General features: G+C 38.2%; 1 protein-coding gene across 4 annotated transcripts in view; it reads left to right on the top strand.

Moving 5' to 3' along the window:
• KITLG (KIT ligand) overlaps positions 1-16,497 on the top strand; it is a 102,224-nt gene that overhangs the window by 77,358 nt on the left and 8,369 nt on the right. The window contains exons 5-9 of one of the 4 annotated variants that reach the window (XM_055394360.2): positions 441-600; positions 1,334-1,417; positions 10,134-10,243; positions 10,894-10,961; positions 11,956-12,032. In XM_055394360.2, the coding sequence (XP_055250335.2) occupies positions 441-600; positions 1,334-1,417; positions 10,134-10,243; positions 10,894-10,961; positions 11,956-11,995 (462 nt within the window). In that variant the 3' untranslated portion in view covers positions 11,996-12,032. The remainder of the gene's footprint in view (positions 1-440; positions 601-1,333; positions 1,418-10,133; positions 10,244-10,893; positions 10,962-11,955; positions 12,033-16,497) is intronic. The other 3 variants (XM_055394362.2, XM_055394359.2, XM_055394361.2) reach the window with 3 other exon arrangements.

Genomic DNA, 16,497 nt, shown 5'->3' with positions numbered 1-16,497 from the left:
GACATATTGTAGTCTATTACTTGACTCTTGAGAGTCCCTTGGACTGCAAGGAGATCCAGCCTGTCCATTCTAAAGGAGATCAATCCTGGGTGTTCATTGGAAGGACTGATGCTGCAGCTGAAACTCCAATACTTTGGCCACCTCATGCGACGAGTTGACTCACTGGAAAAGACTCTGATGCTGGGAGGGGTTGGGGGAAGGAGGAGACGGGGATGATAGAGAATGAGATGGCTGGATGGCATCACCAGCTCGATGGACATGAGTTTGAGTGAACTCCAGGGGTTGGTGATGGACAGGGAGGCCTGGTGTGCTGTGATTCATGGGGTCGCGGAGAGTCAGACACGACTGAGCGACTGAACTGAACTGAACTTTGACATTAGTTAAATCTGCAAACTATTTGAAAATAATCTTGTTTTTTTTTTTTCTTCTTCTTCTTCTAGAATGTAAAAAAATCATCTAAGAGCCCAGAACCCAGGCAGTTTACTCCTGAGAAATTCTTTGGAATTTTTAATAAATCCGTCGATGCCTTCAAGGACTTGGAGATACTGGCTTCTAAAATGAATGAATGTGTGATTTCCTCAACATCAAGTCCTGAAAAAGGTAAGACACACAAACATTCCTAATATAAATATAAAAAGCAATACTGAATCTTATATGTGTAGGTAAGAATCTACCTCTGACTCAAATATATGTGTAGCTAGAAAAAGACATGTGTGTGTGTATGCCTAATATAAAAGCAAATATCAGTGGCATGGGAAAAAAAAAAAAACCAAAACAGTTATATATTTGTTGGTGTTCAAGCCCAACAACACTTAACCATCTTCAAAGTACAGAATTGCACGTGAGTAAACGGTATATGAGATAGTCACTCATTTTCAACTGATATTTACTAGTAATATACAATTATATTCTTCTTCACTTCCAGTCTTCTTAATGTCCCTTTCTCAAATCTTTTCCTTAGGGGTCTGAGTCATGAATTCTCATCTTCACCACTTATCCTGTACTGAGAGACTTCCTCCCCACTACCATCCCTATGATACGAAATTTTAATTTCATCACTTATTTTGAAAAAGTGACCAATTGCCAACCATTTGCATTATTTACATTTATTAGCATGTGTAGGCAGTGAATCGTTGTTCTGTAAGGTGGTTTTGGTGAATTTCTTAATAAAAATAGAATAGCAGGACCCAGTATAAAATAAATAGGATCTGAATAATCAAGATTTGGGAAGCAGGCCTGGAAATTACTCTAATATTGCACTTCACCTTTTGAGGACTCTTTTAATTTATGTAAATCGCCATGCAGCACTGACACATTATTGCTTTCTATTTAGATTCCAGAGTCAGTGTCACAAAACCATTTATGTTACCCCCTGTTGCAGCCAGCTCCCTTAGGAATGACAGCAGTAGCAGTAATAGTAAGTACATATGTCTGATTTAATGCATGCATGGCTCCAATTAGCTTCTGTTAGGAGTATTGCATGAGCTTTAAAGGAAATTTCTACAATCATTACTATTAATTCTATTCTCTTACTATTCTTCCTGTTGTGATTTTCCTGAGAATTAAATCATTAGGTTTGCACAATTTGGATTTCCCTAAAGCTGGAGATAATGTTTAATTGGGGTAATAAATTTTCTGCTAAGATAGTTTTCAATAAGGCATGAAATTACTTTTAGATGATTTAAGCTTTTTTCATTGTTGACTTGAAATATATTTTGCATGGAATTTGCCTGACAAAAAATGGAATTTTAAAATGGAAAATACAGGTGCTGGCTGTGTAAAATTCTGATATCTTCTGTTTTGTGGCGTATAACAATATTTACTACTGTATGTTTGAAAAATTGATGGTTTTTTTTTTTATTTTACTATAAAATTATATGTTGGGGGACAATACGCTTCTTTCTCTGAAATTTCTATCCTTGTTCGTGAAGAAGAATCCAGTTTCCTGAAAGTCTGATGTCCTTTTTTTTTTTTTTCAAATGTAATCCAATGGACAGAGGAGCCTGGCGAGCTACAGTCCATGGGGTTGCAAGAGTTGGACACAACTGACAGACTACACTTACCTACCTAGGCAAAGGTCACTATAAGGGTCATTGGATTAACTAAATATTCTGACCTTCTAGTCTCATGGATGCTGTAGGAGGAAAAAATTCACCCTGTGATCTTAGCTGAGAAGATCGTCCCTTAAGTCAGTGATGGGACACTCTTATATGTTCAAGAGCATCAAAGACCTATCTGTATAAAAGAATAATCAATTTAATACAAATCCACAATATCAATGCTGCAGTTCAGAAATTTAAAGGAAAACCTCTAAAATCAATCTGTTTTGGACGTTTTGCCACCAAAACCTGACCTGAATTGTGATGAGGCTATTTATAATCTTTACCCTCGAAAAGTGGGTATGCCTTTCACTAAGAAATATTAATGTGTTTGACTATAGGGTGCTACTCATACCTCATTGAGGATATCATGTAATATACAATATTTATAGGACAGAAATATTCTAAAATCTAAAATTCTGAATACCCATTGGATTTGAAAAATTTTGAAGACACTATATATGTTAAGGTCTTTCTTACTAAGAATTTTATTAATCTTTTCAAAGAAGCAGTTTCTGACTTTTAAAATTGTTAGTACTTCATTGATTTATAATCTTACCTTTCATAATTTCCCTACACCTGCCTTGGGTTTAATTTGTTCAATTTTTTTCTAACTTCTTAATTTCTCAAGGTAGGAAAATTAGATCATTGACTCTAAACCATTCTTCTTTTCTAAAATAAGCACTTAAAGGTATAAATGTCCTTATAAGCAGCTTTAACTGAATTCCACATATTTTGATATATTGTGTTTCCATTATCATTTCTTTAAAAATAATTTTCCTTATGATTTCTTCTTTTGTTCATGGGAATATAAAAGTGGGTTGTTTGTTGTCTAAAAATATGTGATTTTTCTAGATATCTTATTATTGGTTTTTTTTTTTAGTCTATTTTTTTACATGCTTTTTTTTTTAGAGTTTTTGATGTGGATCATTTTTTTTTAATTTCTATTTTTATTGGAGGCTAATTATTTTACAATATTATATTGGTTGGTTTTGTCATACATTGACATGAATCTGCCCCGGGTGTACATGAGTTCCCCCTCCCAAACCCCTCCTCCCACCTCCCTCCTCCCCTTATCCTCCCTCTGGGTCATCCCCGAATACCAGCCCCAAGCATCTAAATTAACTCCATTATTGTCAGAGAACATACACTGTAGTCTTGTGAAATGTATTGAGACATTTTATGAATATTAAAGTTTCAGGTGTAGCATTCTGAAATTGGATATAAGTGGTTGATAACATTCAGATCTTCTGTCCTTATTACATTTTTTGTCAAATTTTTAATTGTTTACTAAGAGGGGAGCATTAAAAATCTTTCCTTTTGATTGTGGATTTGGTTATTTCTTGTTTTGGTTCAAAGGTTTTTGCTTCACCTACTTAGCAGCTCTATTATTAAGTATTTATATATTTATTATTGTTATATCTTTCCTGATTAATTGACTTTTACATCTTACTGAAATATTCCTTATTAACTCTGCTAGCACTCTTGTCTGGAAGCATATTTTGTTTGACATTGGTAGAGCCAGCCTTTCTTATGTTTACTGTTTTCGTATACATTGTTTTTCTTCTTGTCTTTATTTTGAAAGCATATCTCTGATAGGGTGCAGTTGGGCCCCTTATTTTCATTAATTAGGCTGTTTCATCCCTTTTGTATTTCATACAGTTAACGGTGTGGTTGGCTGTGGGTCTACCATTTCGTTATTGGCACCACATGATCCTCTGTTCCTCCTTTCCAGCTGTCCTTTGTGTTCATTGATTGAGTGGCTTTTAGTGTGCTCTATTTTAGTTACTCTGTGGTCTTTTCAACAGCACCTCTTGACATCATTTTGTGGTTGCTTTAGAAATCACCATATACATCTTAACTTGTAACATTCTATTTAATGTTGTAGCACTTCAGAAACAATGTAAGAACTTGCAACAGGATAGTTCCACTTACCTATAACCTTTTTTGTGTTGTGTTGACATGTATATTTATGCAGGTTATAAACCTCACGATACAGTCTTAAAATTATTTCTTAAAGCCACCTTTTAAAGAGAAGGAAAAAAATTCTTTTACATTTACTCCATATTTATTATTTCTTCTTACTCCTCATTTCCTCTTGTAAATCCAAGTTTCTGTCTAGCATTAATTCCTTTCTGGCTGAAGAGCTTCCTTTAGCATTTCATGTAGGGCAGATCTGTTGCCAACAGATTTTTTCTTTTAATAGAAAAATGACTGTCTTCAGTATTGCAGGTGCTTTTTACTAGATACGGAATTCTGGGTTAACAGAATTTTTTTCTTTGAGTTCTTTAAAGATGTCACTCCACTGTCTTCCTGCTTCTATTGTTTCTGACAAAAAGGCAGCCAGCATTTATATGATGTTTTTCCTTATGTGTACTGAGTCATTTTCCCCCTCTGCCTTTCAAAATTTACTTCTGTCTTAGGAGTTTAAATAAGATGCGCTTTGGAGTGGTTTTCTTGTTTGTCAAGTTTCTTGGATATGTAAGTTTAAGAAACACACATACGTACAATCACACACATAATAATCTCACATATATTATTGATAAAATCAGTCTCACAGATCATGGATGTTTTGTTCATTTTTTTCCAACCTCTCTTTAATCTTTAAGATGAATCATTTTAACCTATTTTCAAGTTCCCTGACTTTTTGTCATCTGCTAAATTTTTCTTCCAGTAAGTTTTCCTTTTTCCATTAAATTTTTTTATTAAGACTTTATTTTTAGAGCAGTTTAAGGTTTACAGCAAATTTGAGGGGCATAGACAGAGATCTTCCACATACTCCCTGCCACGCACACATAGCCTCTCTCATTATCAACAGCCCCCACCCTAGTGGCGCATTTGTACAATGGAGGAGTCTTCATGGACACCTCAGGTCACCCAGAGTCCACAGCTGACATAGGGTTCACTCTTGGTGCTGTCCATTCTATGGGTTTGAATCCAGTGCATGTTTTTCATTTCCAAATTTGTACTTCGTGTTCTAGAATTTTCATTTGATTCTTTTTATATTTTACATTTTTCTGCTGAGATTTTCCATCTGGATATTCATGATGACAATATTTTCTTTCTTGGCTCTTGGATGTAGTTACAATAGCTTCTCTAAAGTTCTTGTTTTCAAATTTTAATATGTAGGTCATCCCAGCGTGGTTTCTATTAACTGATTCTTTTTTCTTCCTGATTGTGGGTCACATCTTCCTTTAGATGGCTAGTAATTTTTGACCATATGCTGGATATTATAGGTATTATGTTGTTGAATATCTGGATTTTGTAGCATTCCTTCAGTGACTGTTTTGTTCTGAGAGGCAGTTAGTTCAGTTCCTAGCAGATCAGCTTTCTCTTCCTTCCTAGGCTTTTTTTTTTTTTTTAAGCTTTCTTAGAGGGTGGAGGGAGAGTAGCGTTATTTCTAAGGCATGGGGTCACTGAGCTATTTCTTGAATGCCTAGAAAATCTCTCCATTCTTGCTTGTCAGAACTTCTTTGTCTCTGAACTGACTGCTAGGGTCTTTGTTTAAGTCATAGCCTCCTGGACACTGTTTATTGCCAGCTTTTGTGAAGTTTCTCCCTGTGCATGTACAGCGTATTATTCAACCAATGATTGAGTCTCCTCCAGACACTTGTAGCACTTCTTTTCTGCACAGTTCCTCTCCCCAAAATAACCCTGCCTCACAAACCTCACAAACAGCCCTGCCTCTAGCTAAGGCAGCAGCCCTAAGCTTCATTCTCTGATTTCCTGTCACAGTGAGACAGTAGTCAGAAGGTGTCACCCAGCCAGCAAATCGGGACAGTTGTGGGTCTTATCACTTGGATTTTCCCTCTCCCAGGGATTACACTCTCGCATTGCCTTTTGACCAAGGTCTGAAAGTAGTTGCCTAGTATAATTTGTTTAGTATGATAATTATTTACATTGGGAAGGTTAAATTGCTGTCATCAGGGTTGAATGCAAAATCTTTTCTACTTACAAGACAGCTGAATATAAAGCACCTGTTCAGTCCTACACCTTTGAGACTATTGGTAGTTTTTAAATGGCAATATGAATGACCAGACTTTTTGTTTCCCCTTCTCCCTTTCTTCTTTTTTTGTTAAAAAAAAAAAAAAAAAAAGTGAGTCTTGCATGATGAGCAGCTTTTGGCCAGGTGTTCTCACTCCTTATGGCACTTGAATACCCATGGATAGGACTAGCTGTTATGGAGTGTACAATCTCATAAGAGAAGCAGACACAAAAATATTCACATTTTATGTTATTTATACTATATTTAACAGAAGTTTGTAAATGTCTTTAGTTGTAGCATGAAGAAAGTAAGACATCTGGGGGAGTACGGTCAGGGAAATTTGAAGAAACCATGCTGTTTTCAGGGATAAGACCCCAAATGTTGCCATGCTGGTCAGAGGACCATGCATATGATGGAGCGGCCCAGAGGTGGAAGTGCCCTCTCTCTAGCTTATAAGGGAGAATCATGGGATAAGGTAAAAGTGTAAAAGTTATCCAAAGGGAGTTGTGCTTTCAAAGTAATATTCTTTGTACCAAGCTAAAGTGTGTTTTAAAAATGTTTGTTTGCGAACCTTACAGACAGTATATTTAAATGATAGAGACAAGATCCCTACTTTGACATCACCTTACACATCTGCTAGAAAAACCACTGCCTAGCTCTAGCCCTTGGCTAGCTGTGTGATCTTGGGCAAATGTTTTCATCGCTCTGGACTCCTCAATCAAACGGAGGTTGATGATCTTTCCTTCATAAGTTTTCTATGAGTTTTAAATGAGTTAGCACATGTGTGCTTAGCACCGTGCCTGATGTATAGTACATGTTCATCAAGAATTAGAACAATTAGAGGCAGCACGGCTGGGTCAGTAAGCAGTGAGCCTGTGGTGAGCTCTGAATCAAGGGGGAGTACTGAGTTGCATGTTTTCTAAGGACCGGGAAGAGACGTATTCCTGGGCATGGTGCCCATAAGCAGACTCAACGCTACAAAGAAATTCAGCAGAATTGTAGCACAGGTTTTTGTGGTCTATGTTTGTACAGATGTCCGGCATTATTAGTCAAACCACACAAGTCAGTTCCCACCAACTTTGAACACTGGACAGTTTTCATAATAATAAGAACAACTAATAAGATAAGAACTCAGGAATTCAGGATTACTCAAATCCTGTCCAGATGAGCTTCCGCACCCCATAAACTTAGAGGCATTTTTATATAAAAGCAACGCTTTGGACCCAATACGCTTCAGTTATGCTTCCCAGGCGGCGCTAGTGAAAAAAACTGCCCTTTGCAATGCAGGAGACGGACAGTTTCTATTGGGAAAGGGTTGGGAAAGTCCCCTGGAGTAGGAAATGGCAATCCACTCTAGTGGATTCTTGCCTGGAGAATTCCATGGACAGAGGAGCCTGGCGGGCTATAGTCCATGTAGTCCATGGGGTCGCAAGGGTCAGACCCAATTGAAAGTGATTTAGCACACATACACTCCCTTCATTTGGCCTTGAGGCACATAATTCAGATCTCATTGACCCCTGATGGATAGCAGCTGTAGCAAGTATTGAGAATCATGCCTTGGAGGTGTAAGCAAGCCTTTTCTAATAAAGTAGATTTTCTCTCCTGGAAGAGGGATGGCAGGATCACTGAAGAGAACCCAAGGCCTTGCTGTGAAGCCATTTACATAAAGAGAAGAAATAAGGAAGTGACACCTCTGTAGAAGGTGAAGTCAGCTCCTGTGGATCTGACCACCTCCTATCTCCTTTTCTCTCTCTCATACAGGAGTACTGGTGCTAGGTGTTAGTCAAATTCCAGAGCTTTGTTCAGGGCCACAGTCCTAGGGGTAGGACTTTGGTTAACAAGTCACGGTGTTCTGGGAGAGCAAGGTGTGCTTTCTTTAGTCTCTCCTCCAGCTTGGCTTTATTTGCAACGCCTTCCCTGGGGGCTGTCCTCCTAGCTGAGAAAGATTTACAGTGGGGAATCCCAGAGGACTTCACTCTGTAATGAGTTCCTTCGGCTTACTGCTGGTGGGTGCGGTCTTTCCTCTGGTCTGACTAATAACAATTCAAGATTTGGCCTTTGGATAGAACAGGAAGAACAGATGTCTAGCTGCCTTGACTCTGGGGCATCTGGCTGCTTAAACATAGGGAACAGAGTTCTCCATAGCACCATCCCCACTAGTTAGTTTTCCATTAGTCTGGGGACAAAATATTCATAGCTTCCTTTACTCTCTATATTTGTCTGGATATATCACTTGGCCAAATCATAATCACATGCCAGCAATCAAAATAGACAGTGTGGGCCATAGGGGGTTGGCCATCAATGGAAATTGGAACATGTCACTGGAATACAAACACAAATACCTAAATTTTTGTTTACCAACAGTGATACAAACATTTCTAAAATGGTCAGAATTGCCTGTAACTCCAAACACATTTCCTCATAGAAATCACTTTTATAAATAGTAGCAAAATCTCAGACAAGCACATATAATCTTATATAACCCTTAAAATGGCTGTATTATTGTAATAATAGTGTTCCTTCATTTATGCCAAATCCCATTTTATAACTCAGGCTTATTTCGGTGATAGAATTCATGTTGAGCTTTAAGATGCCTTAAACATATTTCCCATGGGGTTGGCCAAAATATCTGTCAGTCTGGGCTTGGGAAGTGATTCATAGTTACGTGAATGGAAGAGTCCACTTCTTTACTCAATCTCCTTCAAGTATAAGGGGCACCCTGACTCACTATGTTTCCCTACTCTGCCCCAGCACACGCCCAAACGTACTATTATGAGAACCTCTTTAGAAACATAAGAATCATAGAATTAGTGAGTTTCCTGTTCCAAGTTTACAAATGGTGGGGAAATGGGCAATTCCTATTCTCACTACAATAGATAAGATTTGTTTCTTGCCTCTCAAGTTAAATCTATGAGTTTATTTTTCCCTCTGAAATGCTGATACACATACAGTAGTTTGATTCTTTTAGATCATGTACTTTAGGTACTTAATATTAAATAGGTGACTGTAGGCTGACACAGTAACCCAAGTATCATTGCAAAATATCATAGCCCAAAACAGTCACTTTTACTCAATTGACTTACATTTTGATCATATGATGGCTGAAAGTATATAATTTATAAATGTATTACCTCTTCCAAAGATAACTGAAAGTTTAACTCTTACAAGTTGACACGTACGTTGTCCATGTTCTCAAACAAGGCAGTTGTTTCTTGTAAGGAGACAGAGAGGAAAAATCTGTCAAAATGTTAGGTTTTGTGATGAGAGCAAGAGACCCTTAGGGGAGTTTTGTTGTTTAATTCCTGAATCATTCTGCTTCTCAAGGAAGATCAAAGCAGGATGAAGGGAGGTGTCCCAAGTTGATTTCATGTACAGGTTTTCTCTCTCACTTAGTTATGTGGGGAGACACTGGTGTTTCCAGCCATTCTTCCCCGTTCAGTAGTCTCTGGCTTTCTAACATAGAAAGTCTGAAAAATTGAAACCTTTAGTCCATAGCACAGTGCAAAGCACTGCTTGGTATCCAGTAAATGCCAACTGACGATGCAATGAAGAGACACCGTAATCCTAAGCTTGAGGTCCCTGAAAATACCCTAAGCATAATGTACAGTTATTAACTTAAAATTTGAAGCAGGCCAGACGTAGCTTGATGCATCGGGACCTTGATCAGGTTGCAGAATGTCATCTTTAAATTTTCTTGGCAAGAAGTGACGTGTAAAGAAGTGAAAAGATGTTAGAAGATAAAGGCATGGAAGATGGACTTGCTTGATTAGATATACATCATTTTCAGGTATATGTTTTCTGCGTTCCGTATGGGTCCACATTAACCGAGTCAGACAGCCTTCTGTCTGTGAGGTTTCTTTTTCACCTTCTGTCTTTCAGAAACGACATGAACTTGTATTGAAAGTGGAAAAATAAGTCTGTTAAATATTTTAAACAGATAGGTCCAGAGTACATTTCGGAAACAGTTGGGAACAACCACAGCATAAGAACAAAACCTCTGGCATGGGTATGGGTTTGCAGTGTTCACCACTGTACTGTTTAAATTACAGGGAAGGCCTCAAATTCCATTGAAGATTCCAACCTACAATGGGCAGCCGTAGCATTGCCAGCATTCTTTTCTCTTGTGATTGGGTTTGCTTTTGGGGCCTTATACTGGAAGGTAAGTGCTGTTATTCTTTTTTTTCCCCCCTTAATCAAAAAGTTTACATATTTAGTTGTTCATACTACGTTACATAAATAATTAAGAAACTGCCCTTTTTAAGAAAGGATCCTACCAAGAAAACAGTAAGATAGGCTATGTCTTAAACTTATAGCCTCCACAGAATATAAACCTTAGAAAGGTTCCCCCATTCCTCCTTATGTTTTAAAGACCACTCCTCTAACTGAGAATGCATACTTAAGAAAATGAAAACTGGTTTTACTAGTCTGAACTAAATATAAAAAGGAATAAATATACGATGTGCTTAAAATTAGCTAGAAATGCCGTTTGTATGATCTATTTTTGGATTTCTACTCTTTCTTCTCACTGAAGCCTGTCTAAAATTTTTAAATGTGCTAAATGATTGCAAGTCAGCTTTTTGAAATGTCTTTTTAATTTGATTACTATTTAGATCTTTCAGTTTTTTTTACTACTGTTTCATCTCCAACATCCTAAAACTTTTGAGTGATAATACCATGCATTTTTCGTAATTTCTTACTGTGAAAGTATTTTCATAGGCTGCCTGCTGATGAAAACATAGAAGTGGAGACTATTTCCCTCTTAAATAGGACATGATAATTTTACAATGCACATCATTGTTCTTTTCCCAGAAGAAACAACCAAATCTTACAAGGACAGTTGAAAACAGACAGATTAATGAAGAGGATAATGAAATAAGGTATTTCATTTTACTAAATATGATCATCAGTAAGGTTGACCTCGCCACTTCGCATACCATGCATGTGCTCATAACATCTTTTAAGAAGTGTTTCATTCTTACGATGGCAGCTGCTAACCAATGTCTTCCAACTTTTAGCTCCATTTCTGATTTCCATTGTCTCTTCAGTCCCACATCTCCACTTACCTGTGAAATACCTTCACAGAATTGTCTTCCTGACCTTTCTCAGGGTATGCTCTCTCTTTTTCTATAAGCAGCAGAATCTTGCTCATCATGTTCCTGGTCATGGAGCTCAGGAGGCACGTTTACCCTTCTCTTTTACACACTGTAACCGAGACATGCTTAGTTCCTTCTTTAGCAGCAGTCATTATTTTCATCTTGTCTGAGTTGCTCCCACAGAACCTTCCTCGGCCCTTCTAAATTCTACCATTGTCTCCTGTAAACCCCATTCTTGATATCACCTCCTAGTCAAGATATTTTCAGTGCTTTTCTCTTTCACACTTCATATATTAGACCTCAGTCTGGCTTTTGGAGCCTTTAACTTATCTCAACTTACTCTATTTGTTTAAAGCCAGATACAAAATTTGTTTTACGATACCTTTCCACTTATGATAGTTGACTTCTGATCACTGTTTTACTCTTACCCAAACTGCCCAGGACCAATACTTTGGCTTTACATGCAGTTATGGTTTTTCCATTTGGCGTGTTATTTTCTCTTATATCAAGTTGCATGTGTACACATTCACATATTAAACACATATAAGCATTTTCCGTATATGTGTCTGCATATGCGTAGAGAATTTTTTAACTACTTGGGGAGACTGTGTTGAAGTCCTCCTTATAGTAACATTACAAAAGTAAACTTCTCACCCAGTTTTGCAAGCTTTTTGCTCCTGTATTTATAGGAAAGTAAAAACTGCCCTTTACAATGCCCAGATCATAGTATACTTCAGACTCTGTCTTAAAGCAAATAAGCATATTTCTTGGTTTTCAGTATGTTGCAAGAGAAAGAGAGAGAGTTTCAAGAAGTGTAATTGTGGCTTCTATCAACACTGTTACTTTCGTACATTGGTAAGTTTTCAGAATTCAAGCTAAAAGATACAACAGGAACTACACTGCATCCTCGATGCCAGAATTTATTGTCTTCTATCAAGCTGATGTCAGTATGTCAGCTGAAACTGTTACATTGAAATGTGCATTCTCAAGTTTTGAAAGGCAAGCAGTGTTATTCCAGATTAGTGGATTCATCTTGTACAGGAGTTATACAAAACATTAAGAGTGGAGTGTTTCCTTTTTTTTGTTTTTGTTTTTGGCCACACCATACAGCTTGTCTTAGGTCCCTAACCAGGGATTGAACCCCCATCCTCAGCAGTGAAGGTGCAGGGTCCTAACTACTGGACCACCAGGGAATTCCCAAGTGCTTCTTATTTTTGAGGCCAGAAAATAAACAAGGGGGATAGAGCAAAGTAGGACTAAAATAAAATAGAAGAAGAATAAATAAAACCAATTTTAATTAGGTGTGATTACTATAACATGATAGGAAAAGTATCTCATTTGTTAAATGCTCAATCAAGTAAAAACCAAACACATTTCCCTGCTATTTGAAGGAAAAGGAGTAAAGGTCAAAATCCCTTATAGTCAGGAGAGGGAAAGTGTCAAGGTACGGCGCCACCTGCCACATGAGTGGTCCTCACTGCCTTATCACAGTCCAGAACCCCGGACGCACTGAATACAAGCCAGGGAGAATACAACCTGAGGTTGGTGGTTGTGTGGGTCTGTGGAGGGCTTGGGGAGAAGGGAGACCAGGAGAACACGACTAGAGGGCGCTGTTACTTACATCTGCTCTCCCCTCTCCAGTCTTAGCTTCCAACAAAGTTGCAGATGTGGTGCGGGGAGCACCCTGAATGGCACTAACCTGACCCAACATCATGCATGCTCTTCCCATTTTACTGCCGCCAACTGGCTATTAATTCTGTTCTGCCCATGAAATCCCATGTATTCCAGTGGGGTGTGAGTGTTCTTTCATTTTTCTAAATCTTCCATTCTTCCCCCTGCACCCCCTCGTGGTTGGAGGATCATTTATTTGCCCAGATTATTACAGACACGGTCTCTGGGGAGCTTCGCCCTTTACCTTCATGCCACTGTCCTTCCAGCTCTCCCTTCTGTCCCAGATTCAGAGATTTATCTCTACCCTGAATCTTCTGCAGGGAAACTGGGTCACAGAGTCTCTTGTCTCCTCCAGGAACTCACTTTTTATCAAACGTCATTTTTTAGCAACCCAAAATAACATCATATAATAATAGTAATTATGTCACATATGCCTCTCACACTTTAACCCTACTATTACGCAGACTTCATTTTTACCTTGAATCATGCCCTTGATCACCATGTCTGGGGCATGAATAGCACCCTCTCTTTTTTCTGCTCCCATTCTAGCCCTCTCTAGACTCATGTTTCCTATCAAATACTGTAAAGGAACACTTGACTCTCTTTATTTTCAGGCCCAGTATTCCCTATAAGCTGAAATCATTGTTATTCCTAAAAACTTAACTTCCCTGCCCTTGAATCCTAGTACAAACCTACTGCTTCTTCCCTATCTGCCGTTTCAGTTCCCTTAAGCCAGACATCCACCAAGCACACGTTAAGTGGTTAACTGAACCTTCAAGGTTCAAGTAATGTCCTCTGTGGTTTGCTTTTGGATGGCATCACTGGGATCCTGTTTTGGCACACGGGTCATGTGGTGTTTAATTGTGGTACTTGTCCTGTGACATTTGGAGAATGGATTTTGGTGGAAAAGCCCAGGACACTGGCCTAGGAGGAAAAGAAAAGATGAGATGGTATTTTAAAGGCTGTAGTCAAGCACCTAACACGTGCCTACCAGTCAGGGGACATGCGAGGCCAGGAACCACGCTGTGTGGTTCTTGCTGTGTCTCCTCGCGAGCGCTTCACTTGTTGCCTAAGCGTTGCAGGCGCTCAGTCAGAGTCTACTGAATGAGTGACCGAGGGAATAAACACACCCTAAATGAAAAGTTTACCAAGTGGTGAGGAATATAGTTCTTGTGAAATGACCTTTTTTAAAAGGCTTTTCGTTTTATAAGACGAGTATGTTTTAGAGATCTGCTGTACAACATAATGCTTGGAGTTTTGTTTTGTTTTTTTTAAAAAAGCGATGTTGTGTATTTAAAAATGTGTTCAGAGGGTGGATCTTGTGTTAAGTGTTCTTACTGCAATAAAGTAAGATGAACAGTCTTTTAAAAAGTGCAGTGAGGTTTATTTTTATCTTACATGTGTATGTGTAAGTTGCTGATTTTGGTCAGGACAGCAAAGTGTGTACAGCAAGGGGAAGATGGCCATATAGGAAATGGCTAACTTATTTTCTTAGTATCTGAAATATAATTAAATGAATGAAAATGAAGCAGGTTAAGGAAGCCCCGGATTATTCAGAAATAAACTCGTCACATACTAATTGAGGAGTTGGTGGGAAATAGGTGACCTTACTCATCATTATCTCAGCAAAGCCCTCTCAAGGCTCAGGTCAGAAACCGCCCCCTCTGAAAAGCTGAGTTTCCAAATGAAAGTGACCTCTATGATTTCCCAGGTGGCTCAGTGGTAAAGAAATGCAGTAGACAGGAGTTGCAGCTTCCATCCCTGGGTCAGGAAGATCCTCTGGAGGAGGAAATGACAGCCCACTCCAATATTCATGCCTGGAAAATCCCATGGACCGAGGAGCCTGGCAGGCTACAGTCCTTGGAGTTGCAAAGAGTGGGACCTGACTGAGCACACACACATAATTATATTTTATATTGCATTTCTTACCATACTAATAGATTAGGAAGGCATCACATTTACTTACATACACATTTTGTGGCCTCTTATAAACCATAAGTTCGGAGAGGGCAGGATTTGTTTCTGAATTTCTTTATGGAATCCCACTAAACTATATAGTTTATACTTTGCACATGCAACTCATGATGACTGTTTCTGTTGAATAAATGAAGAGATGCATGACTACATCAAAGAATTGCAATAATGTGAGAATAAATTTTATGTAGTAAAAATAGATGTGTGTAGGTAGAAGTAAATAAGAATTCAAATGTTGAGGGAAAGACAAATATAAAAGGAAGTAAAAGGCAGCTCATTATCATGAATCTGCAAACCCCAAAGTCAAAATGTGTATGTATCATTTGTGACCATTTATTGAGCACCCATTACACAGAGAAAACTTTGTTCTCTGTAACAATAGAGGTTTAAAACCTGCCAAGGAAATTTGAATATAATTTGGGGAAAGGGATGTGGTGGAGGGAGAATAGGCTGTGGCATGGTGGAAGAGGAAGTCTTCCAAGAAATAAGAATAACCATAGTAAAAAGTATCAAAATAGAAATGAAATGTGAAGTTGTAATTATATATTTTAAAAACTGGATATAATTTGTATTATAGAAATTTTCTTGGTTAACAAAAAAAGGGAAAATATAAGGAATGACTCAGGTTTGTAGCAAAAATTTCTCCCTGAGCTAAAACAAATTAAACCAGGATAAATATTGGAACACTAGAAAACATGGAATAGTTAGATCTCCAACCTGTAACTGGAAAATGAAGAGGAGGGTTTGATATTTTAAATACAGGGAAGGGATGTAGATAATGAACCAGAAACAAAAAGAGGTTGCCTCTAGGAGAAAATATATTAAAGCTGTGATTATTTGACATGAAATGTGGAATTATCTCTCTGAAAAGTTAAAAATGTATTTAGTCAACTAGCTGATGACAGGTATTTGTATGTGACATCCCAGAATTTTTCATTTATTAGGTTGCCTGTAGCACAGTTTAGGAGAGAGAGAGTAGATCATGGCACACATTCCTCTTCATTCTAACCACAAATGTGATACCATCAAGCTCTAGTATAGCAAAACTTACTACAACCTAGTTCTGTCCTCAGATTGCTTAGGGCTGGCAAAAGGAGACAAGACATATGTATAAATAATCTGTTTTTAAAAGCACCAAAGGAGGTGTTGGTTAAAAATCAACAGAAGGAGCTGATAGAGAAATGCAGTAAATTTCTCTGTAAAGAATCAAAGGCAAAGCCATTGCATATAGTTGGCGAGGATGTACCCTCAACATAACTCTAGATAATGAATGGTATTGATGCATCCCTTAGAATTGCACCACCCACAGAGCCTTAGATCTGACTCATTGGAAAAGACCCTGATGCTGGGAAAGATTGAAGGCAGGAGGAGAAGGGGACGACAGAGGATGAGATGGTTGGATGGCATCACTGCCTCAATGGACATGAGTTGGAGCAAGCTCTGGGAGTTGGACAGGGAAGCCTGGTGTGCTGCAGTCCATCGGGTTGCAAAGAGTCAGACATGACTAAGTGACTGAACTGAACTGATACAATTGTCTTATTTAACAGGGGAGCAAAAGCACTAGGAGAAAAGCTTCATTGTGTAGGTGATGGAGGTGGCATTTGTATTGAGCTAGGTCTTGAATGATTGGTAAAATTTTACTGGCAGTAGCGAAGGTGCTGCAAATGGCATAAGC

Source organism: Moschus berezovskii, chromosome 6 (assembly GCF_049115385.1).
Source record: "Moschus berezovskii isolate FMDL1 chromosome 6, NW_MosBer_1.0, whole genome shotgun sequence".
NCBI lineage: Eukaryota > Metazoa > Chordata > Mammalia > Artiodactyla > Moschidae > Moschus > Moschus berezovskii.
The sequence above is the reverse complement of the archived record's forward strand: the minus strand, read 5'-3'. Positions and strand labels throughout refer to the sequence as shown.